This window comes from Callospermophilus lateralis, unplaced genomic scaffold (assembly GCF_048772815.1).
Source record: "Callospermophilus lateralis isolate mCalLat2 unplaced genomic scaffold, mCalLat2.hap1 Scaffold_148, whole genome shotgun sequence".
In the NCBI taxonomy this organism is placed as follows: Eukaryota; Metazoa; Chordata; class Mammalia; order Rodentia; family Sciuridae; genus Callospermophilus; species Callospermophilus lateralis.
In genome coordinates, this window is record NW_027512614.1 from 42,777 (window position 1) to 61,161 (window position 18,385).

General features: G+C 34.8%; 1 protein-coding gene and 1 pseudogene across 1 annotated transcript in view; one reads left to right on the forward strand and one right to left on the reverse strand.

Annotated features, from left to right (window-relative positions):
- Nucleotides 1-5,914, forward strand: part of LOC143640255 (axin interactor, dorsalization-associated protein-like) — a 32,606-nt pseudogene extending 26,692 nt beyond the window's left edge.
- A 3,651-nt stretch (nucleotides 5,915-9,565) lies between these two features.
- The window catches only part of LOC143387691 (transport and Golgi organization protein 1 homolog), a 50,833-nt gene continuing 42,013 nt past the window's right edge, over nucleotides 9,566-18,385 (reverse strand). Inside the window, exons 18-26 of the mRNA XM_077108125.1 lie at nucleotides 16,104-16,205; nucleotides 15,180-15,240; nucleotides 15,030-15,065; nucleotides 14,886-14,953; nucleotides 14,674-14,774; nucleotides 14,353-14,490; nucleotides 13,336-13,412; nucleotides 11,573-11,735; nucleotides 9,566-10,562 (exon numbers count right to left, since the gene is read on the reverse strand). Of these exons, the coding sequence (XP_076964240.1) occupies nucleotides 10,249-10,562; nucleotides 11,573-11,735; nucleotides 13,336-13,412; nucleotides 14,353-14,490; nucleotides 14,674-14,774; nucleotides 14,886-14,953; nucleotides 15,030-15,065; nucleotides 15,180-15,240; nucleotides 16,104-16,205 (1,060 nt within the window). The 3' untranslated portion in view covers nucleotides 9,566-10,248. The remainder of the gene's footprint in view (nucleotides 10,563-11,572; nucleotides 11,736-13,335; nucleotides 13,413-14,352; nucleotides 14,491-14,673; nucleotides 14,775-14,885; nucleotides 14,954-15,029; nucleotides 15,066-15,179; nucleotides 15,241-16,103; nucleotides 16,206-18,385) is intronic.

The following is an 18,385-nucleotide window of genomic DNA, read 5'->3' on the forward strand; positions in this document are numbered from 1 at the left end:
AAGTGTGAATGGCAAAACAATAAAATGCTTTCAAGATAATACCTTTATGATTTTGGAGTGGGGTAAGTTTTCTTAAATATAACATAAAAAGCACTGATTGTAAAGGAAGATATTAAGAAATTTGATATTACTAGCAGTAAGTATTTATCATAATCAGAAGACACCATGGCAGACAAAAGTCATTCTTAATATTCAAAACTAATACTTGGTGTTAGAAGTTAGCAATGGTTGCTATCTTTTGGAAGAGTGCATTGGATAGGGTGTGGGGAAGGACACTCCCAGGAGGCTGATCATATCTTTCCTAGATCTGATGCTAGTTATACAGGTGTATTCACTTTGTGAAAGTTCAGCAAACTGTGCTAACAATTTGTACATTTTAAAATGTATATGCTCTACTTCAACAAAAAGTCTTTATAAAAGAAAACTAAGAAGCTATTTGTAAAACATTTGTCCAGCAAAATAATAGAGACCTCCTACAGCTCAATAAGATAGACATCTCAATAAAAAATCGAGCAAAATATTTGAACACAATTCAGAAAGAGGAAATCATTTATTTGATTTATTTGAAAAGGTGCTCAATCTTATTAATCTTCAGAGGAATGCAAATTAAAATGATTGATCTCTTTATACCAAAATTGGCTAACATGAAGAATCTGAGAAAACAGTACCTAATGAGGAAGTGGAGCAATGAGAACACTACTGCACTTGGGCTAGGAATAAAAATTGGCACAACCACCTTGGGAAATGGATTGTCATTACATAGTAGGTATGGAGGTTGCTGCAGTCTCTGGCTGGGCACAAAATCACGAGCCACCACACAGCTTGTAGATTCAAACAGCAATTCTTTATTCCCGAACTCACACCGGCCGTCTACAAACACGTTCTGGGGGAATCCAGGTTCTCTGCCCAAATCCACCACTCCACTGGGCTTCTGTCTCCCAAATATACTGTCTGACCCTAAGAACTCAAGAGGAACTCAGGCAGCAGGATATGCCCTATTCTAAAGGGGGAACACTCTAATCTCCTATTATGCTAAACCGGGGACACCCTAAACACGGATCCACCCTGGTCCTTGAGCAAGGTCACCTTTCAGGAGTCCTTCCACTAGACAGCATGGGAGGAGCTGGCAAGGAAATTGTCATACCTACTTGGCTGATGGCTCCCAGCAGAGGTAACATGCCAGGTGACTTAGTGATTCCGCTGTTTCAGAAATGGGTGCTTATGGGCACCAGAAGATGTTCAGAAGAGTATTTATAATAGCCTTGTTAACTATATCCAAACACTTGGAGTAATTCAAATATCTATCAACACAAGAATTTGTACATAAACTGTAGCATATTTATACAGCCATGTACTACATAATAGAATGAACTTTTCTGCAGAAAAATTCATATATGATATACATACATGTGAATATGTATGTATATAAATATCAACGTATACATATTCACATTTTTCATAAAATTTCAGAGGTGTTTCTTAGCTCTCTGAAGTTCATCCCAGATGTCCAGGTACAAGCCCCCTCTTCTAAAAGTACCCTCATTTGTCAATCAAAGAAGATGCATAAAAAAGGTATTATGTATATATTTAATGATATCAGCCTGAGCCCATTTAGGTTTGTTAATGCAACAGTGGAATGCAGCCTCCAGGCCTTCCCATTCTTGCATTTGTCTGTATTGTCTTCATATTTGTTTAAATTAGAAAGTAATACATTTTTAACAGCATTGTTGAGGTATAATTTGTATATCATAACATTTCCCTTCTGTAAGAATAAAATTCATTGATTTTTGACACCTCTATAGAGTTTTGCATCTGTCACCACTATACAAGTTCAGAACATTCCCATCACCTCCCAAAATTTCCTCAAGCCACATTTGCCATCAATCAAATGTGTATTTTCAAATATAGTGTGTTGATTGCTTCATGTATTTCAAATAACTCATCATTAAAAATAGCATAACACATTGATGAATAGAAACTTGAAAAACATCAACCAAAATCTTTTGTTAAATGTATTTTGAGGTTCTGTATACATACTTGATTAAAATCAGCTTATTTGCATCTGTTCTCTACTGGTAGTTTCAAAAAAGGGAACATACTGAACAGTTGATTTCTTCCTTCATATGTTCTTGGTGGGTGAATGTTGTCATGTTGTTCTGGGTGGGTTTTAGTTTTAAAAATTTTACTTGGTTTTGGGGAAAATGTTCAGTTATACAAATGGCCCTTTTATATGGCAGTCTGTATATTACTACTTTCTTAGAATAAATCATACAAAATAGAATGAAGAATAGAAGTTAGACTATATAGTTAAATTAAAACATAAATATCAAATTGTAAATTATTCTTTATTAGGAGTAACTAAAGGAAAGAATGTATTGATCAACTCTGATATTAAATGTCTCAGACTTTAGAACAGAATAACAAGTATTTTAAAAGCTTTTCTTGTCTTTGTTCTACCACTTCATATTAAGATGCTGAGTATAATATAGAAGTACATATGGAATATAAATATTATGTGAGCATATTATACTATTATGTATAATTGGGCTTCCTCAAGTGATGTTTTTAACAAACTTTTATTGTACATACTATACACTATTATTATAGAAATTATTATTTCTGCTTAAAGGTGATTGTATGGTTGGGAAATGCAGATATGTGTAAAATTAAATATTTTTCTAAAAAAGTATAAATCAGATGTTCATGAATTTTGGACATAAAAATACATAATGCCTAGCTAGTTCTTAAGAGGTAGGCTATATCTTCTGTTTGTCAAAGTATTTACTCTGAAATATTGGTGGAGCTATCTTTTATTGAGGTTTCTCTGTTGCCAGGTACTTTATTACCAAGGTTGCCATCAGAACCAGGAATGACATTACTCACTATCAGGATTGAGAAAATTGGTCTGAAAGACCCTGGACAGTGCATTGATCCCTATATTACAGTTAGTGTAAAGGGTAAATAACTGGCAAATTGCATTATGTTTTTTCTCATATGGGACAAAGTTTTTGACAGGGTTGTATATGTGACAACTTACTTTAATGCATTCTATAATGAGGCAAAATCCTAGAAGAGATCATAACAGAACATAGTTCTGAAAGACTTACAAAATATATTTCCTACTTGCTTTTGAGTTTGTATAGATTTTTGCTCTTCAGATTCCAGCTAACGTGCGGACTAAACATACACATTGTCCTTAACAGCAGCTACAGCCTTCAGGATGTAGATTAACAATAGCACTCCTCACCTTCCATGGGTGTGTAGTTTTCTACACAAAGCCCCATGTCCTGTTTTCCCATCTCTCCTGCTTCAGCCCCTCTTCTTCCTGTGCTACTGAGGTATCTACATAGGTGAGTCCTACAGAGGCAGATGAAAATCAGGGGACAGGGAAGTAGGGTGCGTCCATAACATCCATGCCCTGAGAGCAATCCCGTGGGATGAAGATGTGATTAAGGAATAAATGATACCATTTTACAGAAATAACTATAGTTAGTACAAATGGCTTATTTTAATCTGTAGTTTTGCACCAAAGGAACAGATCGGTGCTGAAATTAAATGGAGGAACTTTTATCAATTGCAGAAATAAAGTCAGATCCATGGGTTCATTAGTGCTAATTAAAAGAAAAATATGACCACAAAGAAAAAGATTTATTTAAAGAACCTAATCCACAGCACTAATACTGGTACACTTTTAAATTCCGATGTTACTAGTTATCAAATATATAGTATACTGGAAAATATTTACATTGTTTGATAGACCATTTGTAAAATGGCATACTCATTCAGAAAGTATACTTAAAACACAAAAATATTTAATGATGTTGTAAATGTTAAGTTACCTTTGCATATGTTAAACTGAAATATTTTTATGTAAATATTTTTTAATTATTAAATGTACTAAATTGTTTTTGAGCTTTTTGAGACACATAAATGAATAACACATAAACACTGAGGAGTTATTAAATGAGTCCATGTTGAATTTGATTAAACTGAGATTTTAAAACCCAGAAAATTAAAACTATATATAACGTACCATCTGGTTGTTGTAAATTCAGGGTATGTTGTAAACAGTATAACCAGAATTTAGATAATATATATGAAAAATTATTCATTAACCAAAGGGTTTTTGTTGGCTGTTCTCATCCATTTTGGGTTCTTAACAGGGAAATTATGATAAGGTTAGGTTTAAAGGCTTTTCTAAATAAGCCATATACTTGATCAAAGTTAGAAATTGGTGGCAGAGCTCCATTGTGGCAAATTATATACTCCAGATTTTTTTTTTTTTTTTGCATAGAAAAATATAGTGGACTATTCCCTAAGGAAAACATGTTTGTTCTTTTTACCACTTCACTATGAAGATCAAGTTTTGTCCACTTGGCCATGTAAAGGCTTCCTTGTCCCCTTCATGAGGTCTCCTATCCAGTCTATATTCATTTCTCTCCACATACCCCATGAACTTCAACAACTCTCACATACTTGCTCACACCAAATAGGAATCTCTTAGCCTGAGAATCTCCTCTCAGCTCTTTCCATGCCTCTTTAGGAACTGTAACCTTTGCAGTTTCTAGATTTTCCGTCTGTATATGTGAATGCTCATAAGCAGAAACTTATTTGTTTCTCCAGATCTGAATGGCATAGATTTAACTCCTGTGCAAGATACTCCTGTGGCTTCAAGAAAAGAAGATACATATGTTCATTTTAATGTGGACATTGAGCTCCAGAAGCATATTGAAAAATTAACCAAAGGTTTGTAATTATCAGTTACTGACTTCTTAAGGACTTCTTAAGGACAGTACTTATCTGGGTTTGTGTTGATAGTGTACTTAAAACAAGATCTTATGTCACATAGTTATGAATATTGACTTAAAGAAAGTCAAATCAACATTTTTTTTAATTATGAGAATTAGCAGTTGCATTATCTAGTTGTGTAATAATGTGGTTAAATATTATTTGACAGGGAAGTATTTCTCATAATACAGAGTTAAGGAAGCAGGTTCTCTAATAATTACCTTAAGTCCTTTTAGGAACCTAATGATTACTTTCTAACAGTTAAGGAATTATTTTTTTTCTTTCAATAAGATGCTTTGGGTAAAAAGATACTATAACTGGCAGTTAGTTTGTAAGAATATGGAAAGGACAATCTGGGCATGGTGGTTTCAGGAGGGAGAGAAATAAAATATCAAAGGAACTCTTTTAAATTTCTATTCTAATATAGGTGCTTATTGAAACCATTTTTATAGGTACTGCTGATACTTAAGTAACTTCTGTTTTTCTTGTGGTATTTAATATTTTATATTCTTTGGTAGTTTATGATTCTACCTGTGTACATAACTTACATTCTTGCTATACAATTTTGTTGTACTTTGTAGAATTAAATGATATGGAGAAATGTCACTCAGACATGGTAGATGAGCTTGGAGTGACAGCCACAGTGAGTTATCAACAGTTGTGTCATCAGACTGTTTGACACATGTTACTTTGTAAAATCATAGGCTTCTGGTGACACATAAGAAATGTGTGGTCTCTGGCTTATGTGGTTTGTTTTAATTCCTTAGGTGCAGCTATCTTCTTTGAATTCAAACACTACAAGTCTAAAAAAAGGTTTACCAGCACCAAGTGTTTTACTTTCATGGAGATGGATGAGATTAAACCTGGGCCAATTGTAATAGAACTGTAAGTGATATACACATAGGATTCATACTGTACTAATGGTTACTAGTTCATGTTTCTTCTTAGTCCCTCTTATCTAGAATGTAACATTGGAGTAAATCAATCATCAAAGTATTTTAAACAATCATCTTTCTATTGTGGTTACAGATACAAGAAACCCACTGACTTTAAAAGAAAGAAATTGCAGTTATTGACCAAGAAACCACTTTATCTTCATCTACATCAAACTTTGCACAAGGAATGATTCTGACATGAGTAATGTGGAATTTCTGTGAATTTTACCACTCAGTACAAACCATCATAGCTCTGGGTAGCATATTCATCCTTCAGGAGGCAGGAAGTGAGCCGTACCTATAGGCCAGTGAGTCCTTTGCAAAGCTGTACCACAGAACTAAAGTCCAGCACCTCATTGTTATGACTGCTTTGGATACAAGGTTTATTGTAGATTTTGAAACATGTTTTTACTTTTCTATTAATTGTGCAATTAATAGTCTTTTTCCTAATTTACCACTGTTCCTACCCTGCTTCCTGGAACAATACTGCTGTGGTACGTATGCTCATCTTCAAACTTTAAAATACAGCAATAAGAATGTGCTAGAGTTTACACATTTGCTCACTTTTGCTCCAATATGGTCTTTTGATTTGAATTAACTTCAAACTTTTGAATTGAAGTGGGTAGGATAGTACCAGAATGCTTTGAAAGGAAATTGGATCACTTATGGTCTGTCTTATAGGCTGTTCCTTAGAGCTGGCCTAAATTCACCCTCATCTGATAGTTCTACTTAGAAATAGTGTGCCTTGACCAGATCAATATCTTATATGGGAGTGCCCCCCAGATTGTAGCTGTGATTTTTTTCCAGATGACCAGATTGTTTTTCTGAAAGTGAGCATATTTTTAGTCATGTTGATTAGTTGTTCTACATCACATTGCTATTGATTCTAGGGTTAACATTAATGATTCTAGGGTTAACATTAAAACCATCTCTCTCAGAATAATTACAAATTTTGGGGTGGGTTTAAATCATGTCATCTAAAAATAATTGAGTCAGATGCTAATGAGATACTGCAGGAACAACTGCTGTTTTTCTGACAACTGACTGTGAAACCTTAAAACCTGCATACCTTGTCTTTATAAAGTGATGAGTATGCAAAATCTGGAAAGATATTCTATTTTTTAATATAGGTAGATACAACTGCCATTTATTTCCTATTTAGATATATTGACATTCATATGAAAATATGCAGGCCATTAGCCTATTATAATTTCACCATTTACATTACTTTTAACTTAATGATGAGACATAAATAAAACTTTCATAGTACACAAGGTGGATATTTGATACACAGAACATAAAGATTTGTGAGGAGCTTTTTTGTAGGTTACATGTAGAACCCATGTATTTTAATATTCACTATTTTAAATGAACAATGCATGAAGGGAATGCAATACTTGGCCTATTTTTAAACTAGTGTAAACCCTAATCATACCATCTGTTTGCTTTTTAAAATGAATAACAGTAATTTTAGCCCTTGCACTTCAAGAGATCTAGTCTTTAATTTTTCAGTTGTCTGTTACGTCAATTTTGTTTACTAGATGAATGTTAATAAAACGATATGAGCCTGAAAGAATTCTCAACCAAATTTAGTCTTTTCTTTCATCTGGATTGGGTTAATTTCACAAGTGCAAAAATAGTTCAGTCTACAGTAGTTCTAGGAAATGAAGAATTTGCCTTAATAAAATGTTCACTCAACTGAAACTCTGAGTAGTCAAAATTTCCAGACTGTAAACTTCTCAAGAGAAGGGCCTCATCTTCTCCATGTCATGTAAACTTTCCAAGGTGCTTGGCAGCACTCTGTACCCTGTGGAGTACTCAGTACCTTTTTGTTTGATGTTACTGATGTTGAAGTTGCTCCCTTAAAATCTACTATTAAAATGTAGCAAAACTGATACATTGTTCTTTCTGTTTTTTCATAGACTATAAAACATGTATATCAAAGTGATAATTTAAAAAAAAACAAACCTTTTTTTTTGGGGTTGTAGATGGACACAGTACCTTTATATTTATATGTGGTGCTGAGGATCAAACCCAGTGCCTCACACGCAACCCCAGCCCCTCAAAGTGATAATTTATATAAAGAAACATTTAGCATCCTTCACATAAGAATGCTTTTTTTTAACCTCTATTTATTTATGTGATGCTGAGGATTAAACCCAGGGCCTTGCCTGTGCTAGGCAAGTACTCTACCACTGAGCCACAACCCCAGCTGCCACCAAAGAATGGGGTTATATGAAAAAAAAGAGGATGCTTTGTATGAATGTCTTTCATCAGCATTAAACAAACTTAAATTGAACATTGTCATTAGCTTAGCTTTAATTCAGACCTGAATGACCAAACCTCCCCTGCCAAAAAAGGTGGTTTTATCTTGAAGCAATTAACACAAAACAATCTGTATCTCACAAATTAGTTGTTTAAATTTACTTTCTAGTGTGGGAGGGGATGAGTCACTGGACAATAATTACAACTATAGCAGTAATACTTTCAGGTTGAAACACTACTGCTTCACAAATGAAATGATTTTAGTAACTAAACTCAAACACAATTTGCTGGAGAGGACTTCTAAAACTTTTGAGATACAAAAGTATAATTGAATCAAGGGACAGTATTCTCTCACAACCGGTATATGGGCAGCTACCTTGGGCTTTGCTACAGAAGTGGTACAATCAGATGGATATAAGGAGAGGAAATTATGGGTGGGCTCAGAACTGCTCAGATAAACTACGTAGAACGCATTATAGCTTACTAATAGAATAAATACAAAAAAGGCTTTAGAGGGAAAACTACTGTTGCTTTGAATAAAAAAATAAATCTGCCTTTCCTTGAAAATCTATCTTCTTAGCTGACATCACCTTTATTTAAATGCTATTTTAAAATTAGAAGTTATAGTAACTTCAGCATTGCCATGTGTCCTGTAGAGGTTGAAAGATACATTCAAAATTGGTGTTTGTGACTTAAATTTTATTTTACATGGCTAAAAATGGCATAAGGTATTATATGGTTTTTCTCTTACACACAGCTGCTGCTTCTGATATTAAATGGAAGCTATGTAGATTGAATTCTTCCTAACAGACTCAAATTCTTTTTGATTCTGAGTCATCTTCAGTAGTTTAGAGATTTTGTTTCACAGAGATTTTGTTTCACACTGAAGCTTTTGCCCCTATTTTGAGAATACTTAGGGGACATAAAAAGAACAATGATATGTTCTAGGTTCCAACAATCCTATTACTTTCTAGAACTTTAAAGAATGGAAGAATATGGTCTAGCAGTAAACAAAAGTACCAGGCTTTTATAATTTTATTTAAATCTTAAACCTCTTAAAATGTACTGTTAAAATTGCTGTAATTAAAATTACAGCTCTGGAGAGCTAGTTCTTAGGAACATTGTTTTAAAGACAGTAGTTACAGATTCAGGACTTGCTTTAATTGATTTTTAAATAAAATATATTTGAGTACCTAAAAAAAAAAGAATTTAATTCAGCCCATAGTTGCTGATTAAGGACATTATAAGCCTTAGGGTTTCATTCATTCTTAGAGGATTATACTTTTCTAATTTTTTTATCATATTCCTTGAAAATCAGTGGCAAGGTATGGGAAAGAGAAGAGTGTGTGTGCACATTTTTTTTTTAAAAGAAATTTCCTTATTTTTTATAGACACAACATACCACCCTATATTTTACTGTTTTAATGCAATACTGGCAAAAGCAGTAGAACTTCAGGTCAAACAACTCTTGCTACTAATGTAAACTCATTCTCAGAAAACCATTCTCACATGGACAGTGGTTAGAAAAAAGTACATGAATGTGCTACAAAAATAGAGCCACAAGACTTCTCACAAGTAAAAGAAATTCCTCTGTATAAGTCCACAGTTGACCAAGGTCCAGCCTCCTTAACAGTGAGCAACAGGAAATATGCTGCCAAGTCACCATCTTCAGTTCTGAGAGTGAGTTTACATGCTTCCCCAATGGCACAAAGTCTCATGACGATCCAATGAATCAACAGACACTTGGGAAATATTAATAAACAATTTTTTATGAACTATTACAACAAAGAACTTCAGCAAGAAGGAAAATGAAGTTTATGATCTTTGAGTAAACATTTTTAGCGTAACAGTCTCTGCGACCAGATATTTAAAGAGAAAAATCAAGCTTATAAAACACCATTTCTCTGTTATCAACTGGAATACACTAAAAATAAGATACTGGAAATACATGTTCTTAAAGCATTTCCACAGGAAATGTCCATAATTATGACATTCTAAACCATTTAGCAATTGTATATGCTACATTAACTAAAACAAAGGTATTCCTTATTGCATATTTTAAAGTTGGAAGGATACTCTAGTTTAAGTGGGGGATATTTAGGGGGAAAATATTTTGGCTCCAAATGTATACTGCACCAAGGCAGCTTCATTCTAAAAACATAAACCATTTAAAATAAACTTTTATATTTTGAAGCCAATAATCCTTCAACACAATGAATAGTTCATAGTCCACTTTCTGAGTAAGTGTCAGAGGTTAATTTTATGGGCCCTGTTTTAAGGCCTGTGAACAGCCCTCACTACTCTGAGAATCGGGTGTAGGTGGAGGTTCATCTTTAAAGCCTGAAGACATTAAGTCTTTTGCAGCAGGTGGTGGCCCATAGTCTTGGGGACCATGAGTTGGAGGTGGTAATGGGGCACCAGGAATGAAGTACTCTCTTGGGCCAAATGAGCCTAAAGGTCTAAATGGTGCAGGTCCTGGAAAAAAATCACGAGGGTCAAAAGGCAAATCCCATTGTCCAGGTGGAACACCTGGTGCATATTCTCTGAAGCCTATTGGTGGACGGATACTAGGACCTGGAAAATAAAAAGGAAGTTATGTAAATACCCAGAAATTTCTGAACTTGGGTGATTTCAAGTATGTTAATATAGTCTTTAATTTCTCCCAAGCCTAGAACATCAACTGGTGAACATCCTGACTTGCCAGATGAGGCAAACTGAAATGGAACAAGTTTAGGTTATAGCCTGACCAACCAGCCATGAAGCAACATATTAAGGATTTAAACATGGCTCTACCTAGCTCCAGGCTTATCTTTTATCTTTCCCTACTATATAATTGCAGAATTATTTCTATCTCACAAGAGCTCCATTTATATTTGGAAGTACTATATTACCATGACAAGATGATAGATTATGAAAAAAGAACTTTACTACATCAAAGAAATTTTGATAAAAGGAAATCCCACTATTTATTACTGTATCCATTAAAAATTCATGAAGTATTTCAGCATGGACTTTACACATGCCATCAGAATCAAGGTGCATGCCCTCCTGGAAAAGGCCTTCCACAGCCACCTAATTAAATCAGCAACATTTATTAGGTCACTGTTAAATCCTCCTCTTTAACACTTCCCTCTGACTTTTCTCAAGGTAAGGAGGGTTTGACTTTTCCTTTTCTATATTCTATAACCTACTGCCTATGATTCCATTATGGGTGATTACAAACTTTATGTTATAGGATTTTCATATCTGTGACAAAATTTTAAGTTATGGCATGTGTCTCATCCACCTTTTCATCTATTGCAGTGCATATCAACATATTTTCAACAAACATCTGCAGAAGTAATATTTCTGGCTTTTCTCTATATAGCCCCTTATCCTTGTCTATGAGATAGCTATTGCCTATCTCAGTATAAGATTATGTAGTGTCCCATATGTCCCAAAAAACTGGAGGAAAAGTTAAAATGTACTCAGCTGTATCCTTTCATTGTTAAGACCTGAGATAGCAACCAACTGTTTTAGCAAGCAATAGAAATGAAAGATGAATGTGATTTATAAGTCAATCACTACTGTTCAGATCATCATACCAAATGGTGGAGGAATTGGCCGAGGCCCAAAAGGCCCACCGAGCTGAAATGGCGGTCCATACCAAAAGGGAGGTGGTGGAGGCCGTCGCATCGGGGGTTCCATAGGGGGGCCCATGAAGGGTACCCCTGAGAAAGGAGGGGGCCCTCTCATAGCCATATTAACCTGCAATTTAAGATTTTAAAGAAGTTAAAAGTTTTAAAATTCCTATGTATTAAGACAAAGTACCAACACCGATAAAAGCTAAAACCAAAACAGGCACCTGTCCAGAGAACACCATCAGTGCAACAAAACTCTACCCACCCCTCCTGTGTATTCCCACTGACAGCTTACAGAAGTTAGAAGGATTCCACAAGAGGGAGCAGTTTGTTAGTGATTATATCTGCTCAGGAAAGGGAAAGGCAAGAGGACTGGCAGAGGTTATTAACAGAGGTGATTTCTGACCAGTATGTCATGCTGTATTCACTACAACCTATTTCAAAGGGAGTCCCCCTCCTCCCCATCACTTCCCTTTCATCACAATAGCTCATTACTTCCATATTAAGAATGAACAGAATAAAATGAAAAATACATTCTTTACCCATGTAATAATAGCTACTATTCAGAGTATCTTCAGTAAGTCTTTCATAATTATTCAACCTCTGAGATCTTTAAGTAGACTGTCTTGTTTTAAATAAGAGGGAACAAAAGCAAATGGATTATGATAATTTGTTGAAGGCCACACTGCATATTAAAGGGTCTCAATCCCAGGTTTGCCTGCAAGCCATGCTTTTCCCACCTCTACTCCTCTATAACAACGGGTCTTTGCTCTCTTTTAAATCTTCTACTACAAAGGGGTTGGGGGGTCTTATCTAAGCTGCCCTTAGATTGCTCCAGAGATGTATATTCCTGGAATATGTATACACTGGAACTTGAGAAGTATTTTCCAACACAATGCTATATACACAAATTAGGAAGACAAGGCTTTAATATTTACTTTCATTTACTGTACACCATTTGAGATATTGATTTATCATTTCCTATGAGTAGGGAGTTTGAAACTAAACAATTAAAAATTTATTTTATTATAGAGCTGCAGAAGACCTACCAGATATAATAGCAACACAGTTACAAGAAAATGCACTTATGTGAACAAATGAGACCATTGCTTGGGACTGGCTCAAGAGGTCATTTCAGATTATCATTGTTGCACTGAAACAGTATTTCACTTTCAGAAAATCTGATACCAATCTAATTCAAATCACTCAAAATAGGGTTTGCACAAATGGAGGAATTCTTAAATAGCATTCTTCCAAACAAAAATAAAAATGATGAATTATATAATTTATAATGAATTTACTTTGCCTTAGAACATTCAACACAAAACACCATATAAAGTTAGAGTGATAACTTTTCACATTCTGTAGTTCATTATAGTTGTACACACTTAAGCCACATTTCCAAGGAGAAAAGTAAGCTCAATATTGCATGCAGTTTAAAGCAAACAAGATTAGTGTCATGCTCTGAATATCCTTCCCAGAAATGCACAGAATAAAACCCAATTCAGTTCTCAACCTCTAAGTACTTACTCCAACTGGATGCTCAGTTAAAGAAGTAATGGTAGAAACTGAGGGGGTCTCAGGTTCTTGGGGAACAGTTTGCTTTTTAAAAAACAAATGGGATGGTACAAATAGAACACAAAGAAGGATAAAGCAAAGAGCAAGTACTGTAGGAAAGCAACATGTTCCTGCACCACCACGTGATTCACAGTAACTACAGAACTTACCTTGCCCTCATCCGTCACCTTAGCTGGAGAAGAACTTTTGGAGCTGCTGTTCATGTGAGCTGGACCACATCCTGGGTCTGTTAGAGATCAAAGAATGGATTCAGACTTATTCTAACATGAAGAGAATAAAAATCCTGCATCCACAATTACAGATTCTTTGAAATTACTTGGTCTCTTTACCAGAGGCAACGGGTTTCCCAGATGCCTCAGAAGACCATTGAGTACGAGGTAAAGGTCCATCCATTGACCCTTGGGAAAAAAGATCAGAGCCCTTGTATGTATTTTTCAGAAGAAATAAACCACTGGTGGACAGGTCAGGGTTCAACAATAACTAGAAAGCAACATTAAAATGGGTTGCTCAGGGGCTGGGGTTGTAGCTCAGTTGCAGAGTGTTTGCCTAGCATGTGTGAGGCACTGGGTTTGATTCTCAGCACCACACCATCTACAATTAAAAATATTTAAAAAAATGGGTTGCCCAATACATAAATCACAATTTATGAAGAGACTTAAGTAAAATAAAGAACTGCCTTGGGTTGATAGAACAGCAAATTAATACGTACTGGTCCTAAACTTTAAGCTACAGACTTGAAGTATGTGTAAGTTGGCTTTTCTTTAGTCTGTATAACCTGACTTCCAATCTTACCAAGACTACAGTCCTATTTAGAATTGGAAATAAGACTAAGTATTTCATATTGGAAATATGTGTACTACATAAAGTTTAAGGCTACTTTTATAATATGTGGAAAAGGAACACCATAGAGATTTAATTTAAAGATAAAGGTTTACACTTCACAGTGTAAAATTTAAAAGAAAAAACAATACAGGGACCTCCAGGGGAAAAAAAAATGTTTTCTATTCTAGAACAGATTTTACAGAAAACATTCACTAAGATAAAGTAAGAAATTATCTTCTATATATTGTACAGGCCCAAATTCTATGTTTTCATTAGAATATTCAAAAGGGAAAAAAACCAAAACCTTGAAGCAGTTTACTATAAAGCAACATGTGAATGCTCACCAAATCCATTTCTAGGCATATCTTTTTGATTAAGAGTAGCAGAAGGAGGTCTCCCAGCTGGCTCTGCTGTCAGTGAAGGGGAACAGTCTCCACCACTCACGGGGGATGGACCAAAAGAGCCATTATGGCTCAGTGGACCTAAAGACAACAATGCCGTGTTACTACTTTAAGGCAGCCTTCTCCCTGACACCAACCCCCACACCTCCCGCTTTAGCAAATCATTCAGATTATTTCATAACCATTACACACAGAAATAAAAAGTAATTTACATACATTCTGCACCAAGAAATAAAATAGCTCCTTTTACAAAGTGCCCCCTACCTCTCCGAGGAGGATTTTGTAAATTTGGTCTCTCCGGCATTGGTTTTACAATCACAGGTTCATCTTGCCGCATTGCCATCTTTTGGGTCATTTCCAGTAGTCTTGAATATTGAGAAAGAATGGGCTGAATTATGAAACAGCAATCATAGATAATATCTAGCATAACCTTAAAACACTATAAAACATACAGTAAGATACCAAAAATCACATACTTCTGTCTCAAATTAGCAGCTTCCCTTTTCTCTTCAGCTATAGCTCTTTCTGCAGAACGAGCTTTGAGCTATTAAAGAGAAAATATTCAAATTCAGTTGCGGTAGGCTATGCAAAAAATAAAGAAAAGGGGAAAAAAATCTTACCCAATTATCATGAGCTTTCTTCTCAAGCATAGCAATCTGAAAAAGGCAACACATTAAAAAAATGTTTTTAGGGATTCATTATTATAGCCTATAATTGTCTGTATTAGATATCAAAGAATTCTGCAACTACAGGACAGTATTAATTACTACCTGGTTTTTAAATGAGCGTTCGGTTTTCTGTAATTCTTCTTCCATCTCTTCAATTCTCCGCCTAAGAATTACAACAATTGAATAAAATTTGAAACATTCTGACCATTTTCTCTTTATTCCATCAGCTATACTTTTAAAGACTTTTATCATACATAAGAAAAACATTTCTAAAGTTATATGAATCCAGTGTGTTCAAAACTAATACTACAGACCAGGTGCAATGCCACATGCCAGTAGTCCCAATGATTGGGAAGCTGATGCTGGAGGATCACAAGTTCGAGGTCAGTCTCAGCAATTAAGTGGGAACCTATGCAACTGAGACGCTGTCTCAAAGTGAAAAAAAGGTCTAAGGATGTAGCTTAGTAGTAAAGCACCAAAAATAAATAAATAAATAAATAAATAAATAAATAAAATAAAAACCTAATACTAATAACTTCTTTATCATTTAATTGCTAGAGATTCTGAATTGATAAATTATAATTTCCTTAACTGTTCATCAGTGTGTTCTCAAGTAATTCTGCTAGAAATATCTTCCTCCTTAAAACTTTTTCTTTTTTTCAAATTATATCCATAGAAGATTTCCAAGGTCTATCAAATGCCACACTTTTGTGGGTCTTGATATAACACACAGCAAACTGATTTCTTAAAGAATTACTACAACATACAAAACCCCCAGAACTGTTTGCATTGACCAAGTTCCCTATGGTCTTGCCCATTGGGTACAAGTAAATTTTTGTTAACATTTTTCATTTGTTAAGTTGAAATTTATTTTTTCTCCTGTGTGAATTGAATGTGTTCATATCCTCTCGTTATTTATACTTCCATGCTATTTTCTTCTATCTACATAATGTAAAAAAAAAATTAAAAAGAAAGCTAACACTAATTCATGAGACATTGACACCCTCCTTTAGAAACTGAACTCACTTGTAATTTTTAACTTCCTGTACAGCGGAAACCACCTTTTCATCTGCAGCTGACAGCTGCTGCTCTTTTTCTAGTCTCTCACATTCTTCTTGACTCTGTTTCCTAAAAGAAAACCAGTTATCAAATCAAAAGTTTCTCTTTGTGAATATCACTTCCCACAATTCTATAAAATGCTTAGGCACATAAAATAGGAATTCAAACCTGCAATTTCATAAATCAAACTCTGGCAAATCACTTACATTTTCTAACTTATCCTCTTAATTCTCTACTTACCAGTAAATAAAATAAATGTGAAAACAACATGTGCCCCAAGGGCAAGTCTCCTGTGTGTAAGATAATAAAAACTCACTTTACTTCAATGTGGAAGATCAGGACTGATCAACCTAACATAATTAAACATATTAGGATAAAGCAGGGGATAATTCTTTTCTCGTTTCTGCCATGGGTAGGACACTAAGTATATCTTTGTCATGGAGGAACTCTTTTCTCAATCCAAGACTGGTACCATATAGTCAGTCAAAGAAAAAATCTTCTAGAATATATCTTTTAGCTATGCAATTAACCACAGAACATTTTTCACACTTTAGATATTTATTTCAAAAGAATTGTAAATTAAGCAAAAAGACAAATCTGAGTTTTGATAATGTCTATCAACCAGAAAAAGAAGCCAAAGTGACCCACTATCAGAGTATTATCTACTGACAAGTTTTAACTCTGATCATGAAACTCAAGATGTTCATCTACTGACACAAAGGTAGCCACATTTAATGATTTAAAAAATACTATTTTCTGCTATCTTTGTACTACTTTAGCCATATTTCCAATTCAAAAGATAATTAACTTGAAACTTAATTTTCCATAAATCAGAAGAACTACAGTAAAAAAGGATTACTGGTACCAAATAGAAAAAGGGGATAATATATTCTTATATAGCTTCTCATTTAATTCTTCAGCAAGTATTTTATGAGTGGCTATAATATACTAGTTACCTTGTAAGATGCTAAAGAATAAAAGAGCTCACTGTTTCAGGTATAAATGATGCCTAAAGGAATATAATAATTTTCCCCACTGGCTTAAGAAAGAATATGGAGAAAACTGAATCTTGAAGGACAGAGAGAATTTTGTTTCCAATTATCAAAGAGTTAGTCCGAGAGCACTAAGAACAATCAAAACATCTTTATAAGAATATAAAATTGTGTTTGAAGGGATCCAAGCTAAAAAGTCAGTGAAGATATATGTATGTGGCCAAGATCCATTAGAAAAAGGAATCTCAGAATTACAAGTAAGGCTGGCACTTTAAGATACTTTTCTCCTATTGAAGATAACACAAAGATATGAGTCTGAACCAAGCCTTCATTAAATTCCTGGGCTTAGAGGAAAAATGAGGCTACCAATAAAGGGACCCTTAATAAAAGCCCTAGCCTTTGAGTTTAGATTAGAAAGTACTGCACACTTAAGTGATGAACAGGCAAAAAAATCCAAAAGGAACAATACTGAAAAACATTGAAAAGACAAGTCATTTTTTAATTATCTTAATTGCTGACTAAGTTTAAAGTGACAATCTTACTCAAGTAAACTCAACACTTTTCTATAAGAAGATAACTTCGTCTTAGTCCTCAAATTTCATGTATAATTATCACAACAATGTTGGCCAATCAAAACTGACCAGGCACTCCATAAGAGAAAATTCTGTGAGAAAAAATCCCACAGAAAAGGAAACCAGCTAATGGGGTTATCCGCACATGTTTTAAAATCACTGTGCTTTATATAGTCAAAAAAGTAAAGTCAAGATTATGAATTTCAGGGCTGGGAATATAGTTTAGTTGGTAGAGTGCTGCCTTGCATGCACAAGGCTCTGGGGTTCAAACCCCAGCACCACAAAAGAGGAAAAAAAAGATTATGAATTTTGTCAAAGGATTAGAAACTATAAAACCAAGAAATAGTTGGGTGTGGTGACCTACCTACAGTCGAAGATACTCAGGAGGCAGAGGCAGAATTATGAGATTAAAGATAGCTTGGAAAGCAGTAAGACCCTAGTCCCTTATGAGAAAGAGCAAGGAGTCTGGGGAGGTAGCTCAATAGTAGAGCACATGGCTCAAGGTCCTGGGTTTGAGCTGTAGTACTGAAATAGGACTGGGGTTGTGGCTCAGTGGTGAAGCACAGGCCCCACATGTGTGGGGCACTGGAATCAGTCCTCAACACCACATAAAATAAATAAAATATTGTGTCGGGCTGGGGATGTGGCTCAAGCGATAGCGTGCTTGCCTGGCATGCGTGCGGCC